General features: G+C 56.0%; 3 protein-coding genes across 3 annotated transcripts; 1 reads left to right on the top strand and 2 right to left on the bottom strand.

Annotated features, from left to right (window-relative positions):
* Window positions 1-433: 433 nt before the first annotated feature.
* On the bottom strand, window positions 434-3,740 carry VOLCADRAFT_95436 (uncharacterized protein; the record flags this gene model as incomplete). Its single annotated transcript, XM_002954543.1, has 2 exons — window positions 434-3,206; window positions 3,496-3,740. 2 exons carry the CDS (start codon window positions 3,738-3,740, stop codon window positions 434-436), a joined length of 3,018 nt encoding a protein of 1,005 aa, XP_002954589.1.
* Window positions 3,741-4,442: 702 nt separating this feature from the next.
* VOLCADRAFT_106447 (uncharacterized protein) lies at window positions 4,443-5,609 on the top strand. Its single transcript, XM_002954606.1, has 2 exons — window positions 4,443-5,112; window positions 5,457-5,609. The coding sequence occupies exons 1-2, from the start codon at window positions 4,488-4,490 to the stop codon at window positions 5,579-5,581; spliced, it is 750 nt and encodes a 249-aa protein (XP_002954652.1). The 5' UTR covers window positions 4,443-4,487; the 3' UTR covers window positions 5,582-5,609.
* A 193-nt stretch (window positions 5,610-5,802) lies between these two features.
* VOLCADRAFT_95434 (uncharacterized protein) lies at window positions 5,803-19,174 on the bottom strand (the record flags this gene model as incomplete). The annotated part of the gene is made up of 17 exons (XM_002954542.1): window positions 5,803-5,820; window positions 8,173-8,395; window positions 8,990-9,033; window positions 9,244-9,330; window positions 9,972-10,084; window positions 12,806-12,932; window positions 13,125-13,265; window positions 13,494-13,573; window positions 14,154-14,301; window positions 14,618-14,722; window positions 14,803-14,905; window positions 14,952-15,104; window positions 15,439-15,671; window positions 16,389-16,451; window positions 17,127-17,354; window positions 18,122-18,312; window positions 18,928-19,174. 17 exons carry the CDS (start codon window positions 19,172-19,174, stop codon window positions 5,803-5,805), a joined length of 2,304 nt encoding a protein of 767 aa, XP_002954588.1.
* Window positions 19,175-22,852: the final 3,678 nt, after the last annotated feature.

Genomic DNA, 22,852 nt, shown 5'->3' with positions numbered 1-22,852 from the left:
TTGCATGCTGACAAGGATTAGGCCGAGGTAGAAGTCACAAGTCCTGTCAGCCTAGACCTTTTTGAAGGTCCATGCGAGACAAAGCACCCGGGAGCCGTACCTTCCTGCCTTTTCGTCCGGCGTTGACATTTCTGCCACCTTCTGTCCTTCCCGCAGAGGCCAGACGATGGGGATGTGAAAGGGACACACGCAACACGTTTAACTGCACATAAAGAGTGCCACGAAAGCAGTCATATTCCGCTACCTTGCCTTCCCAGCTCCCTCCCCTGCGGCCTCAGGAAATCCCACATGCGCTCTTGTGAACCTTGAATGGAACCTGTCGCCATTTGTAAACTTCTTCCTTGAAAGCCCCAGGTCCCTCAAAGCAGACAGGTGCCACGCGATGCGCTCCTGCAAGCAAGTGGCTTGCAACTCCTGCACACCGCAGCATACCTTACATCACTGTCACCTGGCTGCCGCCGTCACCACCAACATACTGCAGCTCGTGATGGTGCATCGGCTGCTGATGCTGCACCCCGCAGTACTTTTCACGCAGCGGTTTCCAACCCTGCGGTTCAAGCCAGCCCTGCATGCTCCTAGCACTCAACAGACAAGGCAAGCTACATGAGCCCCGATCGACGTCAAACAGGGCACTGCTTTCCTGGGTCGTCGTCATCACGGAAAAGATGTCGTCATTAAAGCCACCGCTGCCCCCAGCAGCAGCAGAGGCTGCGGTGTCCAAGGCCCACAGGTCCATAACCTCTAGGGTCGCAGCGGCTGCCGCGGCCGCGTTGCCGGCGACGTGAGATGACTTATTAGTGCACCTCATCGTTGCAACATCGGCCTCCCGCAGGACCGAACCGCACGTCAAGGAGGGTGCCTCGCGGCCGTGCTCACTCTCACGTAGACTAATGATGTCGTCCGATTGAATTGAGCCGTTCTGCTGTTGAAGTGTGGCGGTGACGTTTGCGGCCTCGTTGTTGCCATCGGCCGGCTCAGTACAACGCATCGCCGCTTCCGCGGCGCTCACAGCAACGGCAAAAGGCGACGGTCCTGGCAAATCTAGCATGGCGACGGCTGCCATGGTAGTGCAGCCCCGCAGCTGCGGCTGGCTCGCTCCTCCCACTGGCAGCAGCGGAGCCTCCTTTAGAGGCAACAACCCCAGCTGGCGAATGAGCATGCGGGTCATGGCTAGGGCGGAAATAGAGCAGCCGGGATCAGGGAAGGCCGGGGCCCGGGTAGGCTGCGCAGCCATGGGCGTGACGGGGCACACGGGCGTGGCCGCCGTGAGGTCGGTGTCGCTGGCGTTGATGGCTTTGGTTGTGTTGGTGGCGACAGGTTCTTCATCCCCACCTCTTCTACTGCTCTTGTCGCCTTTTCCGGGGTTACTGGGCACCGGGGGCACGAAGGGCGAGGAGAACAAGGCCGCTGGAACAGATGGAAGGAAGGCGGAGGGTAGTGAGGTAAGGGACGCCGAAGTGGCGACAGTGCTGCTGACCGCGGTTAGGCCCGGGGAGACGCTGCCGATGCAGGTGCCGCCACTGCTCTGTCCCAGAACCTTCCGTGGGGTCCATGCGGGTGGATCCACGCGGGCTGCCGGTCCAGTTGCCGTGAGGTCCTTGAGGACTTCCGGCTCCGCAATTGCCGTTTCTTCTTCAGCCACCTCACCCTCCACTGTCACCGTGACCGTCGCCGGCGGCGAGAGCACCGGAGGCGAAGGCAGCTGCTGGGACCCGTTGAAATACGAGGGGAAATGCTCCGGCAAGGAACACACTAGCTTGGGTTGCGCGCAGTGCTTGGCGATTGTTCCTCCCCGATGCTGGAGGCCTAGATGTGAAGCCTGCTGCTGCGGCGGCGGCGGTGGCTGTGCGGCTTCCTGTAAAGGTGCATGCACGGTGCACGGTGCATTTGGGGGCTGTGCAACAGTCCTCTCCTCTTGCGCATCCACCTGCCAAGAGGGCAGCGCCGCACAGCCTGACGGCACTACCCCATATGGCACCGCTGGACGCATGTCCCGCAGCTGCTGAAGCAGATTCGATGGCTGCTGCTGTTGTTGAAGCACCCCCTGCGCTAGCTGCGCTGCCTCCATGGGCACCGCTTGAGCGCCCAACAATGCCGCCTCCGGAAGCGAAACCAGCATTTGAGCCTCCCCATCTGCTCCCCGGGGCAACACAGAGGACACATCAACGACCGCTGACTCGGGCGTAAAGTGAAGCTGAAGCGACGACGCTGCCATGCAGCGCCACGATGGTTCTCGCTTGGAAAACGCAGAGTTCCGCTGTGGCACCTGCAGCTGCGCCGTCGGCACTGATGTGGCGGAGCGGAGCTTTGGCGCCTCAGACAGACGCTTTTCACCGCCGTTACCACCGTCGCTCATTGCTTGCCTGTTGCCCAGCCGGCCGGGCCCGGGGGCCAGGCCACCAGCAGCGGCAACGGATCCGCCGCTGCCGTCGCGCGCGGCCAGAGGCGGCGTGCATGGCGCACACACGTCTGATGCAGCAGAAGCATGGTCCGCGGCTACTATAGGAGCGCGCCCTCCACTGCTGCCCTCCAACACGTCGGCCTCCTCGATGTCTGACTCGTGCTGCTCCCGCAGCGCATCGTTGTCGATACTCTCGCCGCTGCATCCGCCTCTACAGCGTGAGGGTTCCTTACCAATCTCCGTCGCGAAGTTTTCGCCTTCGACCGCAGCGCTGATGCCTTTATCGACACCTTGAAGTGCGCGACCGCACTCTTCTGAACCCTCTCCTCCGAGGCTCGTTTTGCATGACCCAGGCCCCTCCGAAAAGTGTTTTCCAACCCGAGCATACGGCTGCCGCGATTGGGGAGCGCAGGGTGCCGGCGGAAGCAGGCTTCCCGAACCTTCGGAGGCGGCAGAGCTGGAGCCAAGGACGTCAGTCATAGGGACATTGGGCCCCAGGAGAGGTGTTCCTGGGGATGCCGGCCAACCGCTATCGAAGTCGACCTCGCATTTGCCACTGTCTAGAGCGCAGCTGCAGTCAGAGCTGCTGTATCGGGGCGCAAAAGCACGAATACGGACCTTCGCCGGCGATGATTCAGGTGTAGAGGAGTACGACAACTCGCTGTACTCGTCAGCCAGCGGGTTATTGTGGCCCTTGCAGAGGATGCCGAGAAGGGCATTGGTGGTGCCAAGCGCTGCGCCGGCGTAGGGAATAGGCTCCCCACCGTCATGAGAGCCCTCAGCAAGCGGGTTGACAAAGAAGGAGCTGTCAAGGGAAGGGCGCACAGGTACGTGGGCATGAGGTTTAGGATTGTGGCCGGGAATATGAAAGAAACTTAACGCTAACGCAGGAGTAAAGAGGACCACCAAGCTGCAGCATGCTGTAGTTCGGCCTCGTGAAGGCAAGTTACAGCAGCCGAGAAGTCATTGCCTTGAAGCACAGGTTAATGTGTTGGACAGCGCGAGGCTAGACACACTGGATTGACCAAGGATGTAACGGCCGGCAAGCCGGTCGCAACAAAACGCACGATAGGTTATCTTAATCCTGTGCTTACTTGTATTCAACGCCGCCGACTTGGGCGCGGCTCGACGAAAGCCCGCACGTGCTTGGCATGCCATACAGGTAACCAGGGTCAACTCTGCCCCTGCTGGTTCGTCGAGTTGGAATGATTCCTGTGGAGCCCTCCTTTGTAGGACGTGTGCAGAGAACTCCGTCGTCGTCATCAATCCACAGCAATTCCCGCTTGGAGGCGTTGCATACTGCGAAAACCTCCCCCGTGCGAGTCTGCGTAGGAGGCATATTATTTTATTGACATTATAATTCACCACAATTCTACAAGGGTGCAGTTTTTGTAACGTTCCTGGACCCTGCTAACTACCATTGAACGTAGCTCGAAGCGCTGATCGTCCGCCGACCTCTTATCCATAATGGGGTGGAATAGATGGGGTAGAACACAGGAGACAGAAAGAAGCCAGCACTGCTTGCGCTGCTGAGGATGCAAATTCAACCCCCCGCAACTCCCCCCGCACCTGCGGGTGCTCAGGCGGAACACCGCCACGTCTTCTGGACAAAGCAAAACATCCGCACAAGATACCCTTAAAGGACATCTCCTTCAACCTGAAAAAGAGCCACGTGAGCTTGGTCAATGCAGCTTACAGTTCCTTAAGCGTTGCTACACTCAATCCCCAAACAGGGCCAGCTAAGTGATTGATCACATACCGTGGCACAAGTTGGCAGACTACAAGGCCTCCTAGTAGAGCCCCAGACCTAGCTCACATACTCTTCTCTCCACAAAGGATTGGTCTGATAAGTAAAGCAGTTTTGCAAATCACCATGTAAATAACAGAAAAATTAACATATTGCATTAGTGGAGTGTTGGGTAGGCAATGGTACTGCCACTTTGAATACTGCCCGCAGGCTCCGAGACCAGGTTGCTGCAACAACAAGAGAGAATCTCTTTTTTTAATTATTATCTAAATATTGCTTTTGGCGAGCTGTATAATCTTGAATACCTAAAAACTAGTGAAATATCGCTTCAGGAACGCAATGTCGGAAAATGCGGCGGGGCCGTCTGAATCTGGACAAATTGTTACTCGCAAAATTCGCCTGCATAAGGTGATGCGACCATTGGACGAGACTGGCGCTGACAGGACCCAAGTGGACTTTCAGCAGCACATGGAGCGCCGGATAGCTGAGATCCTGCCGTCAATTGCCGATCTCCCTGTACCTCTTCAAAGCTCCATGCCAAGCGCACTGGCCGATGCGCGTGCTGTGGAGCTCCGGCGGCTACAAGACACCAAACAGGAGCTTGCGTTATCTGAGGCGCAGGAATTGGCGACCCTGTTTGATATGTCTAAGCCACATCCGTTAGATAACGCGCCGCCGACGACACCCTGGACTGGCGCACTGCGGCCCGTACCACGCAAAATCGTGCTAAGCCCTTACCAGTACGAGATGATCAACTACCAACGCATGCTTATGCGAAAGAATATTTGGTACTACCGCGACCGCATGAACGTGCCGCGCGGACCTTGCCCGCTGCACGTTTTAAAGGAGGCTTGGGTGACGGGCATCGTGGACGAGAACACGCTGATGTGGGGCCACGGCCTGTACGACTGGCTGCCGGCGAAAAACATAAAGCTGCTGCTTCCCATGATCCGTACTCCCGAAGGTGAGTACGATGGCTGTTGTTTCCGACGTGACCTCCGCTTGACCTCTTGCGTGCCGTTGGCATTCATCAGCCATGGGCCCCTGCTGCCAGGAACTCGCCGGCTGGGGTCTTGGGGTCTCCAATCCAGAATGGACGCAAGGGGGCACACAAACGGTATCACAGAGGATCATACTCGGTTGCCTTCGCATTTGTAGCATCGAATGCAAGCCGCTTCCCACCCACCCACATGCTACATGTATATTCTTATCAACACCAGCACATCCTCGCCACCATTTATCATCACGATCGCTATCATTATTGCCTGCCAGCTGTCTAATTCCCTAATCCTCGAATATCAATTGCAGTGCGCTTGGCCGCCTGGATCAAGCGCACGTTCTCGCTCAAGCCCAGCCTTAACCGCATTCGGGAGCAGCGCAAAGAGCACCGGGACCCGGAGGATTACTCGCTGCAAGTCGAACTTATGCGATAGATAATATACGAAAGCGTGGAGTCGGCGCAACAAGGTGGAGTGGACATTTGACTGGAAAAGCGGCATTGAAAAACGGACAGCTTACTTCCGCGCGGGGAAGTCGTTGGGGAAGTTAGCGGGCTTGCAAAGGGAGGATCGCGTTTTAACGGGGGGGATGCGGGAGGTCTCGTTGTCAGCTGGGGTATCGCTGGACGCATAGGCGTGGATAATGGCAGCAGGGGCTACGGGAATGTGTATTCCTGAGGCGGAGGAGCGACGGCAGGGGAGCGCCAGGGTGCGGGCAGCATCGGAGAATATGGTGGCAGCTTCTGCCAGGCCGCCTGTCCTGTTCAGCAGCACTGCGGCAAATGACCGGGGACGAGTTGCCGTTACGGTCCCTGCCTGAGAAGTGGCTTGACAGCCTTTCGTTATGTTATGGAGGCGAGGCAGGAAACCGAGGTCGGAAGCGGTTAGTTTAGGGATATGTTGTGGACGGAAACAGCACCGGCCGGAGTGCGCACCGGCGTGGAGCAAAGCCTGGGACCTAGGTACAAAGCCCTTTGCCGATGTGCGAGTGGTGGAGGTGCCAGGTGCCGCTGCACCGTTGTGACTATCAGGGGATGACGGCTTGAAGCCAGTGAGCGGCGGCAGCAAAAACAGGCCCATGATTTGTTACGGATGCTGTGGGCCAGGTGCTGAGCTCCTCGGGGATCACGGGCGGCATTGGGGGAGCGGCAGCCGTGGGAGGGTCCTGCCGCTTTTGCAATATCCCCTGCGTTAACATGCTTTAGAGCGGGTTCCCGGTGGATGTCCATACACAGTCTCCTCTTGCACTTCGTTGCGGCTAGGCCGTGTGGTCTTACGGTATCAATGTTACAACACAACGACGTCTTTTCGTGTCGCCTAAGGGTGGAAAAAGAGGGTACGATTGGAAGGTGGAAGGTGCCGTTGCGGTTGGAAAGAGCTCGTGGTTCTATTGTTATGTACGCGCGGTCATTTGGACGCGTCTGCGGGAAGGGTTGCCCCATCGGGTCGAAGTACACCGCTCGCTCAGCAGCGCCGGTTTAGGATGGGGTGGTCTAGGTCTGTCGACGCGGGAGGTGCGAGCAGCCTGCGGGAGTTGTCATGGAAGGTGATGACGGCGCGGCGCACGATTGGGATGGGCCTTGTGTGCGATTGCGCGGTATCGTTGATATGGGCTCAGACGGACATACGGGATGGATGGACGAGTGTCAACCAACTGCCTAGGCTTCAGAAGTAATTTTCCATGCGCGGAGGACAGGTCTGGTGTCTGTCGAAATCAGGGGTTTGGGGAACAGCTTCTTGGACTACGCTGGGATCAGTGCCAAAGATAAGTGCTATATTTTTGCCGGAATGGTTGACCGCAACCTTGATGGGTGTTTGAATAACGGAGCGGCTGCATATTTCAGCTGCGTAAGACTGTCTAGCAACAAGTTGATATTGACCTTCTCTCGTTCCGCGCTAGTTGTGCTGCTGCTCCGTGTCCCTTGTCTCTCACTTCAACTGCGCTACAACTGGAGCGGGAACTGCCCGGAGGTCATAAACGGTCGCGGCCATTAGGTTTAAACGGCTGCGACCACCTGGGGACTGTTCAGCGCTTGTGAAGCTCGCGGTTGGAAGGATGGGAGCAAAAAAACGGAAGATTGAAAAGCGGGTTGGGGCCCTCGCTGCAATATTGTGGGCTGCCTAGCCAAAATAAGCAAGGTCTGACCTTGCTCGCACATTCGCTGCAGACCGGTGCCCTACCGGCCCACGAAAGCATATAGCATATGCCACACAGTCGTGTGTGTCGTAATATTTACTGTTTGGGGTTTGTTATGAAACACCAATGCAAAACACGCACGCCCTTACCTTTCGCAATTTTTCCAGCGAGCACTGCAACGTGGAATACCAAGCTGCTTTATAAACCGCTTAATTTCTGCTTCCTGACAGACAGACGAAAACCCTAGATGTCTTCTCTAACGGAAACTACTTGACCACTACTTAAGCGACAGCAATCCAATTCTCCATGGCACACCATGCCATAGCACCCCCCACTCCACCCATGTCACATGAAGCGGAATATATAAAGCGGAATAATGCGCTCAGGTACCTGACCACCAGAACGGCGGAAGCACAACACATCACATTTGAAGCCATAACGCCATTGTGCCACACAACATCGACAACAGTAACATCCCAAAAAGGCCCAGAGGAGCGTTAGCGCTGCACCCTTCTAATTACAAATTACAAGTTCCGCACAAGTGCGGGGGTGTCCGTAAGAGCGGGGGGGGCCATGAACGCATGCCGTGCTATCTAATGACGCATGCCGTGCGACGCCAGGAGACGGCGGCGTTCCTAGCCGTTTCCCCTTCTCGCCCGCTTGACAGCCATCCCTCGGCAAGCTGCCTTGAGGCGGACAGCGCCTTCCCCCCTCATCATAACTATTTCCCCGGCTAGCCCTGCCACTCAGGCCGCGGTTTCGGAGGCTTACCCGGCTTCGCTGCCATCGCCGCATGCTGCTGCTGCTGCTGTTGTTGCTGTGCAGACAACAACGACGACGTCAACGGCGGTTGCCGCGACGGCGGTGCCGAGCCTTCAGATACAACCACCCGGCCGCCGGCGCTGCCGCCCCGCTGCCCAGTGCGACCGGCCTCCCCGCCGCCGCCGCTTCTCTCGTCGTCGCCAGAGTCCTCGAAGTCATCGTCATAGTCAGAGCCCGCGTCCCCCTCCCGTGCTGCGCTGCCGCCGCCACCGCCACCACCACCACCGCTGCCGCCAGCCATAGAGTCCAACTGGCGCCGCTTGTGTGCCTCTAACCGACTGACAGCCTTCCTGCGCTTCCCAAGCACCGGACCGCATGGTTAGCAGTTGCGAGTTCGCATCAAAAAGCAATCATATGTCGACAAGTTAGGGTTCGTGACTTTCCGTGTTTCGCGCGTGGTGTACCCGGCCCCGTCACAAGCCGTGTACTGAATGGATGTATGGATGTAGATCAGGACTCCAAGCCGGGCTGCCGTCCGGTGGCCTACGTCCCGGATACGGATGCCAGAAGAGGGGAAGGACATAGCGCCGATATCTTGACCTACCGCTAAAACAGGCAAACTATATGTGTGACCTACAGCTACAGCTGCATCGGCAGAAAAATTGTAAAACAAAATGCTGCAAAGACAGAGCCCTCAGCCCAGCTTATTGGCCTACCTGGTGGCTGTAGCTTAGGAAACGTAGCTATACAACATATTCAACCGGGATCGTACTTCAAGCCCCGTAAGGCCGTACACACATCATAGCTTGGCCATGGATGGAATTCAGGGCCCCCGAAAGTCGGGATGGTGCCGGAGAGCAGATGAGGCGCGCGCACCCCGCCCCTTCCCCCCCCCCATCCCGACTGCCTTCGTTCCAACTCCCCAACATCCCCTTTCCACCCACTTGAATCCCTGGTGCAGCTCCTCCACCTTGCTCAGCAGTCGGCCCTGCAGCAGCAGCAGCAGCCGCAGTTGTAGCAGCACACATGAATGGTCAGGGGCCACAACGTAATCGCTGTACACAGCAAGATGCGGTGAGGTGGAGCCGTATTTCCGGACCACAGCCGCCACACGGCCAGGAACACCTCGCCACTAGCCCGTCAATCAATCCCTCCTGGCTAGACGTCTCCTCCTCCTCCTCCTCCTCCTCCTTCTCACCTCCACATCCGCCGCGGGCGCATTCACGAGCAGCTCCGGAACCCGACCCAGTGTTTCCCGGTGCACCCGGATGATGTCCACCAGAGCCTGCGGGATGTGGGTCGGGCCAGTAACAGCTGTTAGTGATCTGGGCTCATGCTGCCACTGACTATGCCAATCTAGTTTGCTGATGTGCATGTTACCAGAAAGACACAACGCAAGACGCCACGACGACACACGTGATACTAGTGTGCCACCGTCGGAAACAGCAAGGGAAGCTTCCCAGCTGCGTAATACATGCCTACTAATACATACTGCATACATAACACGGCACCAGGCACGTCACGCAACAGCAAGACAAGAAAACCAGCCGCAACAGCATATCAACAGCAGCCGCAGCAACGTAAAGACGGCGGCAGAAGCAGCCGCAGTGCTGGCGCAGAAGGTATGCTTGCCGCGTGCTTTTGGCAAGAGAAAGCGAAGATGGAACATGCGGCATCGGCGCCAGAGGCCGTAGAATATAGCGACATATTTCACCACGGCAGTTGAGATACATCACGAATGATGTCGAGATACATCACGAATGAGATACATCTCTGAAAGCGCTTCCATCTCCCCTTGGCGACTGCTTTGCCCAGCTACCACAGCTACCCCATGTAAATGTTGCAGCAGCTTGTCGCCTCTTTTCCTCCTGTCAACCGCAAATTGGACATGATGAAAAGTCGAAACAGACCCGGAGCCCGTCAGACCTTCAGGCAAGTTTCACAGGGGTGGACCTCCAAGGCGTCCGCCCCTTCCAAGACCTGCCGAACAGCCGCGGCCGCATTGAAGTACGACTTGATCGCGGCGGCATCCTTGGCGCCTGCAGCCAGGGTTTGGGGACCCCGGGGCATATACGGGGTTAAGCGTGCGTGTTGATGACTTCGGTACGTATATGTCTTGTCTTTTGGGGGAAAAGGGAAGGTGCGGCGGCGGCGGTTGACGTGCCGTAGAGGGCGCTGCTGCGGACGCCGACCATGGTACTTGCTGTATACCCATGCAACCGCAGAGGCCGGATCCTACTCCTTGCTGAATACTGCAGTATGGAGTTTGATGACACAACGGCTGTCCGTGCCACGCCGTTGCGTACACGCGTTCACGCTTGCAGCTCCGCTACATCTAACGGCAATAGTTGGTTGATGGCCATCAATCTGGAGGTGTCACGCATTCTTACCCTATGCAAAGATTTGTTTCATGCTACGATTAGCATCTTTCGCGCTTGGCTATGGGGACCAATGCAAGGCGGCAAATACAGAAGTACGGAGGTCCAAATGCCAAACATTTGATAATGCACCAGTACCTGGTCGACTGCGCGGTGACTGGGGCGGTCCGTAGGCGTAGGCTGGGAGGGAAGGCCTGCGTGTGGATTTTCGCGGTTTGCTGTCGTGGGTAGCCACGATGGGGTGAATGGTAGGCCTCGCGCGCCTTCCTACGGCGCAGTGCTATTGGGCTTTGTTGCTTCCTTTGCTTGCCTATTGCATGCTTTGTTTCGTCTGCCTAGCCTCGCTTAGCCACTTTCTGGAGACTTACGGACGGGGGAGTTCGTGTTCGGTGTAACGGTATGCTCGAAAGGGTGGTGGTGAAGGATGATAACCCTTGGCTCGCGATATCCAGAGTTAAGGGGTTTGGTTGGGGGGGTCTGGAGAGGCGTCTGAAAGAGACGATGGAGGGGAGGGATCGGGGTGGGCTAGGAGTGCAGGGAAGGTTGCGGGCCGCGCGGACCGCGGGTGGTTGGGGGATTTGGAGTCCGGGAGGCTGTGTGGGTCCGTCTGCGGCGCGTGGGGCTCGCTTCGGTTGGGAAGGTTACAAAGGCTGGATGTGATGTGCCATTTGCACCCCACGGATGCTCGCTCCAACTAATCCTGCCCATACGGTGGCGGCTCTTTGACTTCAGGACTGGGGTCGGAAAGGTGGGCCGCGCTAACTTGGCGCCTTTTTGGGCCCCCTTCCTTCGAAATGCTCAATCAACTACAACAATTTAACAAACAAATTTGAGTTGCGGCTCCAATTGCCAGACGTTACGTTCGACCCCTTATCGAAAGGTTTCATTAGGCCAACGTTATGCAACCGCAAGGCGGTTGCAGCAACCTAGCTAACGCGGTATGCTTTCCGTCTTTTTAAGTAACAAGCATACATTATTATTTAACAGCCTTTAACGAACAAGATTACTGTTTTGTAAGCCGAGCCTCCTAGCTGCTAGAAATGCCCCCTGGTAGCCGGTTCCCCTTGGACGTGTAACCCTTTGACTTACTTCCACCCCTTCAACAAACCCCTTATTGCGCACAATCCAAAGCAAAAGTTAATATTTTGTATATTTAAATTTCATCTGGCATAATCTTAACGCTGCGTAACCGCCGCATTCGTGAGATGTTTACTGCTGACCTGTAACACCAGTATTCTGAATACTGTATTCAACACGACAGGATTCGCTTAACGTCGTTCATCAGTATACAGCACTGAATAAATTTTTCAGTATACGATACCGAATAGAAATTTAATGTTTCAAGAAAGGACCAAAGCAAGCTATGATACATAACTTCACGGCAATTTGCACTCTTGGAAAGCATCAAACTTGTAAACTAGTTGCTTCCATGTCAGCAAGCCACACGAGGCGTCATCACGCCAGTGCTAGATGTACGCAGTTCTATTGATATGGCACAAAGCAACGCGGCATGAAGTAATCCGCGTTGAATTAACACCAACACGTCCAGACACGTGCGGAAATGTTGCTTTGCCCGACAACCTCCTTAACAATGTCGCTTTGGTGGAAAGCAGCTGGTGCAAAGCAACACGCCCAACCCCCTTCCCTGCCCCACCAAGCCAGCACCTCCCAGTCGGCCATTACCATTCCGCGAGCTGTTATCCTTTTCTCTACAGCCTGGTGAGATACTAGCTGTTATTGGTGCTAGTGGTGTTGGTTTCGTTATTTTTTTGCTCCATGCCTCCGGTCTGACTGTTATATGTCTTTTGATAATTGGCCTCGTTTGTGTATGTCCCACACGCTTCATCTCGCTCCAAGCGGCGTTTTGCCCAGCGCGCTTAAGCCACGCCAAACACGTCGCGAGAGAGCTATCACGTCCCTACAAGCCCACTTATTCCTTTGGTTATTACTCCTCCCTACTGAAGAGTCAAACTTACTACAAGAGCTTAACTTTTTATCATCTCCGCAGTACCCAGCCTAGCTTACTGCTATCCAGACATAGCAGTGCTATCCCTCTTGCTTCTATATCTCCCAGCCCCTAAAGGTCATCCCAGGCTTTCAGCGCCGTGCGTTTATGCCCGCGCTTCGTACACGAGACACACGCCCAAAACGATAAGAGGCCATCATGCAAATAATGTGCTCAAACGCAGCGAATAACACTTAACCAAGAAACACTGGTTTGACTCACTACAAGTACGGCAATCCACTAGCATAACTGCTTTCTCATTATTTGCCGTTACTGCGCCAGTCCGTCTCAAATGGGGAACACAACCGCATAATTAACATAATGGCCTTAACCTCCGCGCAACAGATAACCCGAGTTGGGGGCCCCAGTCTTCTTACCTCGGCATTCCTCCAGCGCCATCCCCACGCTAAGCATCAGATGTGACACATGTTCAGCGTGAAGGGCCGACGCGCGCGCGGCAAAACGCAGCTCGGTCTCGAGTACCGCCCGTTTGGCTGCGGCCGACTGCGAAAAATGAAACCAAACCAGAGAAGGGCCAGGAGTGAGGGAATGGCATGGAAATGAACGCAGAGCCCTGCCCTACAGGAAAATACACCCAAATTAAAGGTAAAAATTAATGATACACCCAAATTAAAGGCGGGCACCACCTGCAGAAGGCGCCAAAGATCAACTCCGAGCTTCAGGAAAAAAGTGCACCCCGATAAGCTGAGCTCCTGAAGTCAACCTGGCGATCCTGTCAATGCAACTCGCCTGAGATTTGACCCTAGCGGGCTCCAAGATGTCCGCAAGGGCCTTACTGCCTGTCTTGCGGTCGCGCAGCAGGGGTGCGATGGCTGCCTGGGCGGTTGGCAGTTGGCAGTTAGCAGCCAGGGTTGGATAAAGCGTAGCGAGAATCGAGAGATCATGTGGACAATGGTCGCATCCCGCAGGAAGCAGCGGCGGCAGGAAAACCAGAACCAGCCTTTCGTTGCCGTTCGCCGCCGCCGCTGCTGCAGCTGCAGCTGCAGCTGCAGCAGCAGCAGACACAAGACATCGTCACACCTGTAATCGCGGCACGCTGATTACGTCATCGTCACTGGCTGACGGCGAAGAAGGTTCCGGAGCGTCCAACAGCTCGGGACTGCTGTACAACCAACTGTCACGACCTGCAGCATCAGCACGTGAAGGGTCATGAACAGGATATCCGTAGAGCGAGAAAGCTCCACACGTGGGCAAGCGACGAACTCTATGAATAGTGAAGTCTGCAACACAGCACGGATTTCTTGATATGATGTTAGAGAATAAACATCACCCCGACGTCAATATGGACGCCCTAATGCGGGAGGTGGAGTTCGCAAGTGGACTCTCTGAGAAGTCCTTACCGCGGGGCCGCTTGGCCGAGTTCTTTTGACCTTCCGGATTTCCGGAGTTTCGTTAGGGCACCCTAATACGTTCACCCTTGGATGAGAGCATTTATTTTTACACTGCTTATTACCCTTTTTTTACCCTGTTTTTTCCCCGGTTTTTTCCCTGTTTTTTACCCTGTTTTTTACCCTGTTTTTTTATATGCTTTTATACGATCCTTTATACTGTTTTATACTACTTCTATACAGGTCTTTATACTGTTTTTTATACAGATTTTACACGGATTTTTATACGGATTTTCTAAAGAGCACTGGAGGGAGCATGCAGAAGAAGATGTGCCCCATCAAGCGCCCTAATCATTATAACGATGGCCATTATTACCTGCGTCCAACTCCGCGGCTCTCCGCTTGGGCTCCTGCGCCACGGGTCCCTCCCCGAACACAGCCGCCCCCGCCGGAAGCAAGCTGCACAGCTGCACCAGGGCCTCCACGGACTGGGATACACTCTCAGCCGCCTCACCCACCTCGGCCTGCGGTTTGACGCGGTTTGATGCGGTTGGAAGCCGTTAAATGTGGTTGGATTCAGGTTGATTGCGGTTGGATACGTGGATCCGGATTGGATGCGGGTTGGTTGAACGTCGTTAGTTCAGCAGTTGGAAGATGACGTAAGGTTGGTGATGGTGGTAGTGATGGTGATTGCGATGGCAGCAAGAAAAAAAGGGGACGCCTAATTCCTTGCCTACACATTGCTGCCGCTCGTCCAGGTCTTGACCGTTCCAGCTCCTTAAACTTGTCCAAACTCCCACACAATACCAGTCATCCAGTGATGGGCACGGCCCGCCGCACCTGGAGCCGGTCCGCCGCTTCCAACCCCAGCCACGGCATGGCCGGCAGTAGCTGCGTTTTAAGCAGCACAGATAGTGCCGCCAACTTGGGCGCTAAAGCCGCCAGCTGCAACTCCAGCCGGTGTGCTAGCAACGGGTCAGCAAGCAACGCTGCCTGGCCGCCTGCGATAGCGACCACGCTCGTACCACCTGTGCCTCCGCCACCTCCACCTCCGCCGCCAGACGCACCAGCGAGGTCATCCGCTGCTGCGTCGCCTCTGGCGCCGCCTCCGCCCCCGCCTCCACCAGCCTGAAGGAAGCGGTTGCCGCCCGCGTGGAGGAAGGGCACGACCCACGAAGGGGAGAAGCTGGTGCCATCGGCAACGGCGGCAGCGGCGCTGCGGTTGCCCCATGACGCCGCTCTATGACCGCCTAAAAGGCCGCCGGCCCGGGACCCCCCACTGTCGTATGCTTGTTGGGTGAAGAGCTTTGAAGACTCGGACTTTTCGCTGCGAGGAAAGCACACGTGGGAACAGCAGCGGCCATCGGAGCATCAAGACTGCTAGAGGCTGTATATGGTCCACCCATTTCCCCTTCGGCACTACATAATCGCACTTACATATGCACGCACACACACACACTCTCTTACGTATACAGCATACGAACAAAAGTTTGCAGATTAAGTGTCGTTTTCAACCGGGGCATCGGTAAAAATAATCCTCCTACTCCGTCCCTTGCCTTTCACAGCCTTTCACAGCAAGCACCCACGAGTAAATCGAGTCCTCGGCTCGCGATGCTAGCGCAAACCTAAGCCCGACCGAAAGCCCACCCCGCACCCCGCACCTGCGCAGCCGCCCAAGCATCTGCTTACTCCACTTATGCAGCTGCATTAGCTGTTCCCGGCTGAGGCCCTCGCCTCCGCCTCCGTCCCCTCCTTCGCCATAGCCGGCAGCTGCTGCCTCCGCCGCTGCGCCCGGTTGCAACGACGCAGCGTCGCTGCCCGAGGCCGGGGCCACCCTACCAACGCCACCGCCGCTCCTGCTGCTGCTGCTGTTGCTGCTGCCAGCTGCCAGATCCTGGAAAACAAACAACGATCAGCACGGAGCCATGTAGACAGGGAAAACAGAAGGAGAAAACAAGCAATGGGCAATGGGCATTTTAGTATCAGCATGAAACCCAACGGCAGCTACTGTGGCAAGCCACTGAGCCGGAACGACAGCGTCGATGCGCCAGTGGGAGGCACACCCCTGATTGGGGGCAGGAGAAGCGGCGGACCCAGAGCAGCACATGAAGCTGATGCACACACAGGCTACGAGAAAGGCAATCGCTCTTCAGACCACTTGATGCATAAATCGCATAGATCGCATACATAGCACACATAGCATAAATCGCATAGATCGCATAAAGCCAAGAAGCCACCGGTGGCCGCGACGCGCCAACCATTGCAGGGCTTCTGGAAGGTTCCCAGTTCAACGCAAGCGCGCAGCGGTACGTGTGGACACAGCGCCTGGCGCACCATCCAACACGGCCCCAAGGAAGACCGCAGGCACCGTAGGCACTAGGTCAGCCAGCCAGCTGGCTGACTGAAAACGCGTTCATCAGAACCAGCTAATGACCCACGGATCCTTCTCACCCAAGCGTTACCCGATCTCGCCCAATCAGCTAAAGACCCATGGGATCAACTTTTGACCCCGGCCAGACAAGGGGGCAATAAGAGTTATGGTAATGGCAATGGTAATGGCAATGTTAAAATGGTAAAATGGTAAAATAGTAATGGTGGGGTTCGGCCTCACCTCCAGCTTGGATGCCACTTCCAGAAGGGTGCCCTCCACCTCCAAACTCAGACGGGCCTTGTTCTGCAAGTGCCACACGGTTTTGGCGGTTGTGGTGTTTGGACTATCGGCCAAGCTCAGATCGAGTCTAGTAGAAGGTCTAGCAGGTCTTGCAATGCTGGTCCACAAAGAAATTCAGCACCCGTTGCAGGGCTGCCTCAGGTCGCCGTCTCCGCGGACAAAGCCGCTACAAAGCGCCGGGTGAGCTCACACACAGGCTGCTTCGCATTCCGAGGCTGCGCGTTTTCAACGCCGGTGCCCGAACAGACTTTGACGGTGGCCGGACGTTCCGAGGGCCCTAGCGACACGTGCAGGCTCGCCGCGTGCTGCGTGCACGCCATTAACCCCCCTCCCGGCATCTAAATCGCCCATCCAGGCCTAAGCCTGCATTGCCCATCCACGCTTCCGTATCGTATCTAGCCATGTGCGATGGCGCTAGTATGCATCGAGCTCCCCTAACGCCATTCAACATCCAGCGGTGCAAAAAAACGGATATACGGATACATTGGGCCCCTCACCTCGATCTCCTGAGACATGAGGGCCACTTGCCGCTGCAGCTGAATCACCTGCGATGCAGCTCAGCGGTATCAGCAGCGGTAGCAGCAGTAGCAGCAGCAGTAGCAGCAGCAGCAAAAATTCATGATTAGAAGGCGGCAAAAAAAATGTAACAGCATTGCCGGTGTCGATACAATGCCGTACCTGCGCTTTGTACTGCTGAAGGACCACCCCACCGGCAGCGGCCGCTGCGATGCTTGGCGAGGAGGCGTCCGTGAAACCCGCCGCGCTCGAGGGCCTTCCCGTCGGTGGCGGCTTCCTGCCACGTCGTGCATCTGCTCCTGTTGCTGCTGCTAATGATGATGAAGGCGTCACCGCTGCAAGCAGCCGCTCGAGATGCTGCACCTGATCTCGGAGCCTTGCGTTCTCTTCCTGATAAAAACGATTGAGGTAAAGACGCGGCGGGGGCAGGGGCGGGGGCGGCAGGGGCGGCGGCGGCAGGGGCGGCGGCGGCAGGGGCGGCGGCGGCAGGGGCGGCGGCGGCAGGGGCGGCGGCGGCAGGGGCGGCGCCGCAGGAACGACAAATGAGCAATGGGACCTGTTGGGAAGGCTAAAGCAAAATCTCATCGCTTGCCCAATACCGTCAAGCAAGCCACATCCCGGCAAGGCTACCTCGTAACAAGGTAACATACTTAGTGACCTGCCAATTCACCCAGCCCTGACACTGAACGATAAACTGATAATCATGGCGGGTCTCAACTAGTAGGCGCTGTGTGGGACTGGATTAAAGCCCTGTTACGGGGGTGGGATGGTTAAAACGTCCACCGCGAGGAAGCTTCCAGAACACCCCCGAAGGAGGCTTTGTGTAGTATCCTGGAGGGCTCATCACGGTATCTGCATCCACCGGTCGGTTCTTTACCGGAAAAGTCGTGATATAATACTTTGCAATAGAGGCGTACAATGGGTGGATCGCGATCTCCAAGGATAATTTTAAATCGATTCAAAACACGCATTTGGTCTCGTCCAGTATTTGCCTTAGTCAGTGTGCTGAGGTGAAAAATTGCGAAACGCGCAAGGCTCAACTACGTTCGCTTAACTTAAATAAACCCCCCAAACATGCGTCCAGAAGAGCTACATACCGACACACAGTGGCTTGAGCCCCATCGAGTGACGTGAGATGGTTTGCGGGCCCCGCACACCTGGGCTAGCCTCGTAGACTCCCCTTGCGAGGGGGAAGAATTTCCCTGGTGGCTGCCGCCGCCGCGCCCGGCGGCTCCGAAACCAGCCGACGGCCCGTGCCCAAGCGACATCCCACCAGTGCTGCCGCTTCCGGCGACAAGCGCCGCCGCGGGAGCCACAGATGGCGGCGACAAGGTGACCTCCAGGTCTGCTGTGCCGTGTAGTGGTGGTGGAGAGCGAGGATGCCGCGACCGCACCGCCGCCGCCGCCGGCAGCAGCCGCTGCGGGCCACCTGTCGATGTTGTGCTACCGTCAACACCGCCGTCCTTGCCGCCATCATTTTCTACCGCCGTTCGGCCGGTGGATGAAGCGGCCTTGTGTTCAGGTAGCCGCCGTCGATCCAATGCAGCGGAACGGGATTCCGGATCTGGGTCACGGCTTTGCGCGTCATAATTTGGGTTTTTTCTCTGATGCTCCACATCCCCAGCGAACAGCCAAGATCCACGGTCATCATCTCCGCCAGCGTCTGCCTCCCTGCCGATCCCGCCGCCACCTCCAGCCTTACGGTCCGCGGCAGGCCCGACGTCCACCCAATCACTGCGGACGTTATCGGTTATCGACGTTGACCGTTTTGGGGGTACGGCGGCCCGTGGCTTTGGTGTCGATGTGGACCGTACATTTGCACGATTTGCACGACTATCGGTGGTGGTGGTTGCAGGTGTAGTGCGGGCGGGCGATGCCCCGACCCGCGCGGCATGTCCTGATGCTGCGCCGCCGCCGCGCGCCGCCGCTGCGAGCCCTCCGCCATCGCCGGAGCTCAAGTCACCTGGCTGCGGCCGGGCTCCATCACAGCTGCCGGTAGTTCGCCTCGGCGGCGGTCCTGCCGCAGGCGCTGCCGCGCCGCGGCGGCCGGGTACCGCGGCAGCTGTTTCTACGTGCCCTATTCGAGCATACAGATCGTCGTTGCCCCGTGCCTGCTGCGAAGTGTAGTGATGGCCTTGTAGTTGATGACCCCAGCCCTCTGGCTGGTCCATAGGTGGCCTAGCTCTGCCACCCGATTGCGGCCGCGTCATTGCAGGCGTGGAGCTTGGCCAGGTCCCTGAAACTGCGTCCCATGAGGTTGAGCCGTCAGAAGCTTCTTGGCGCTTAGGTGAGGAGGTGCGGAAGGCCGGGGCGATAGGAGCTGGCGTCTGAAAGCTGAAGCCATGTGAGTCCCAGTTGGCATGGCCGCTAGCTCGTTGTGCACGTGATGTTGAGGGTGAGCTGCCGGATGGTGCGTGCTGCTGCCGCGGCTGCGACTGCGGAGCGTCGGCGGCATCGAGCTCGGTGGCCCAAGGGGGCCGCGAGGCTGTTGATGTCCCAGCACCGCGCACAGAAGGTGTTTTCCGAAGCTCGGCTGAAAATTGTTTTGTGATAAGGTCAACAGGCTTTGAGGAGTCGTTAATAGTGCGCCAGCTGTTGGCTCATGCTACGTTTCAGCTGTCACGCGCACCACATCGAAAAAGGCGGTTGGAGCTTACCGGAACCTTGAAGGCCAGAGACAGGAGCTAGAATATTTCCCACAGCCGGGCGATTTTCATAAGAGTTTGTTCGCCTCCGTGGCAGTTCCATTCCAGCCGAGCGCAGCTGTAGGAGGCTATTAGCTATTATGTAACAAGACTGTTAGATCATCGATGTCTGATGCATGGAATGATATATAAGGCTTCAACATTTTTGAATGACCACCATGACATCTTAAAAGAAGCTTTGACGAGCTCCTGAGGCCCATGGCAAGCGTACAAGCTAGAAGGCTCTTCGAACGTGAGTTCAGGAAGGCAAAACAAACAGTGGACACGGAATAAATATTACAAGCTGCTAAGCCTAAAAGTAACCTGGGGAACTAAATGAACAACGACGTAACCAGGTATCACATGCTGCGGGTACCGCTGTACGACCCGCAGGTACCCGCAGCTCCTGCCGACCTCTGATCACAGGTATCACTTTGTCCCCATTCTATGTAACGTGCAGGATTGTAGGTATGCTATCCATGCATGATGCGCCGGCTATCGTACTCCCACGCGGAATACCCTGCCTTAGAGAATCCGATGAGCGCATAGCTGCTACAACCCACAATGCGTGACAAATCCCTGCCATATAGCTGACATTGCCGGGTCAATGCTTGCTTCGACAACCCCGCAAAGTCGAATCACCTTCCACGAATGCTGGTATCAGCGATCGGCAGCTGCTTGCAATAATTGAAGCTTGAAGATTGAATCCCCTCCCTCACCCACCCTGCACCACAGGATCATTTCTCCCCCTCCTCCCCCTCCGCGTATTAGGCTCTTCCCTATCTCGCCCTGCACCATGGGCTTCATTTCTTCGCCTCCTCCCCATCCATGTATTAGGCTGGGAGGAGGTGGAAAGATTAAGCATGTGGAGCAGGGCGAGGGAGGGAAGAGCCTAACCTGCGGAGGTGCCCTGTAGATCTCCCGCCTGCTGGTTTATCATAAGGATTGTCCATCATCGTGATATATTATATGTCATCCATTTCCAGGTAGTGGCGGATGATGTATTGGGCAAGAAGGATACGGTGGTGAATTCATTAGATGATCCCTGGAGGCTGATGCGGGTCGAGCTCGCAGCGATTGATTATTGCGGTGGTAAACTTTTACCCTTTATGTGTCAGGACCCGATTTGGGTCGCACTAACGGAATGAGGCTTTTCCATCTACAGATCACGGACACAGGACGGTTGCGCCTCGTTGTCGTAGTTCTCTTCGCCCACAGCACAACTTAAGATACTCACTGACTGACCAAGATCCTCGCATTGAAGATCTGTTCTTCAGGACCATGATGACCGATTGCACTGAGCTCCTTGAGGAAGAGCTGGGCCGAGCCGATATGTTGCCCAGGCAGTTCACTGACAAGCTGCATATCCTCATTCTATTCTGTGTTTTGGCGTCATCACCACCAGCTTCCCAGGCATCATGGTGAGTTAGACGCTGAAACCCTGATCTTGAGCCCTCTTTCGACACAGACACAGAAGAGCTGAAGCAAGCAACTCGATCACCAACCACCATCGTCAGGCATATTCCATGAGAGAGAGGCGTCATAAGAGAGGGACGAGTGGAAGCACACTTAAGTGTGCGCGCCTTTCATCCACGAACGCATCCACCAACCCGGCTCCTCCCCTTTCCTGAGACTACCGCCATGACACTCAGGATGCTCGTACAACATTACCTCGCTCCGCGTCGAGATACCCCGTGCACTCCTTCTACATGATTATGCATCATAAAAGAAAGCGTTGCGCGTGTATTTATTTCGTCAAGAAAAGAGATTCCGGACCCAATAAGCGTATTTCCATACACGCGATGTGAAGTTTAGCGCCTCTCAACGAGCAACGGGTGAACTGACCTGTTACATCATCTCCGCAGGCGTACGATACGTAAGCGGGGAGGTGCACAACGGGCTATACCGAAGTCCATTTTAGCGCGGAAAATGGAGGAGAGGAGAGCTCTGGAGCCTGCTTCATCTTTCCCACTCATTCTCGTCGCAAAGTATTAAAAAGGAAAAAGAAGAGTCGTAAAGGCGCCCTCGGGAGATGCAGGCGCTTCTTGTGCCTGGCGGTGAGAATCTAGAGGTGTGTTTGGACAAATAAACACGTTCCTCTCACCCCTCAAGGCGAAACCTAGCCCCATTGATCTGTCTGCATAGTAAACCCATGTGTGTGCATGTGCTACGCTACAAAAAAGGAAAAAAGATAACTCCAGACATAAGATATCGAATAGAAAAGACATCATGCATCATTTAGATGATGCACGGGCAGCGCCTGACTACTTGCGCTTAATCCCTAGGAGAGAAAGGAGAAGCGAGAGTTGTATGTATGCTAGAAGAGAGATCGTGACCGAGTCCTTATATCGTACACTGCACGGCAACAACCGTACACTGCTGTACATCTAACACGCCCGAAGTCGTTCAAGTGCTTCCTGCATCACCATTTCCCCCATGAACAGAAGGATAGCGATCTTGCCGGGGACCGGCATTCGACATGACTTCCGCCCAGCCTCATCAAACAACCCTTGTCAAGATCCAACGGAACAACGATTAACGAACTAACCAACCATCCAGCAGTGGAAAATGGGTTTTCACGACACCATCATACCTGGCCCCGATTTTCCTACCACATACACAAGGCGTTGTTCCAGTCGAACAATATGATAACGGCGCTGAACACGGCAGAACCTCCTTTCCCGTCCCAGCCGCAGGGGTAACTGCCATCCTGCGCACATTGCCACGCACAAATCGAGCGTTCCTCCACATCACTTCGCACCACATCGTGTCATCCCTCTCCGACGCTCTCCACCATCGTTGACGTTGCACGCTCAACAGTCGCACGCTGTGTAGCCCAGTGTTCTCCAGCACCTCCTCTTCTTCCTGCACCTCCTCCTCCTCTTTCCCAGGTCATTCTCCTCCTCGTCCCTCTCCTTCTCCTCCTCCTCCCGCTCTTCCTCTTCCTACCCCCTCTGCCAAACGTCTTTTTAAACCATAAACACTTGCCTTTGGTGCGGTTGCCTCAGGTACGGTTGCGCTTCATCTCTTATCTCCTCCAGGCTAGTGAAGTCCGCAAAATGAAACTGAAGTAGATGCATGCTCCCGCTCGGGCACAAGCCCGCATGCTTGGGACGATGGCAGACGCGTCAGGTCGGCCAACAAGCTAATAACCAACGAACACACATACTTGTATGCACCCGTGCACGGTGCACTGATACACAG

Source organism: Volvox carteri, assembly GCF_000143455.1.
Source record: "Volvox carteri f. nagariensis unplaced genomic scaffold VOLCAscaffold_44, whole genome shotgun sequence".
In the NCBI taxonomy this organism is placed as follows: Eukaryota; Viridiplantae; Chlorophyta; class Chlorophyceae; order Chlamydomonadales; family Volvocaceae; genus Volvox; species Volvox carteri.
Note: the sequence above shows the minus strand (reverse complement) of the source record. Positions and strands in the feature narration are given on the sequence as shown.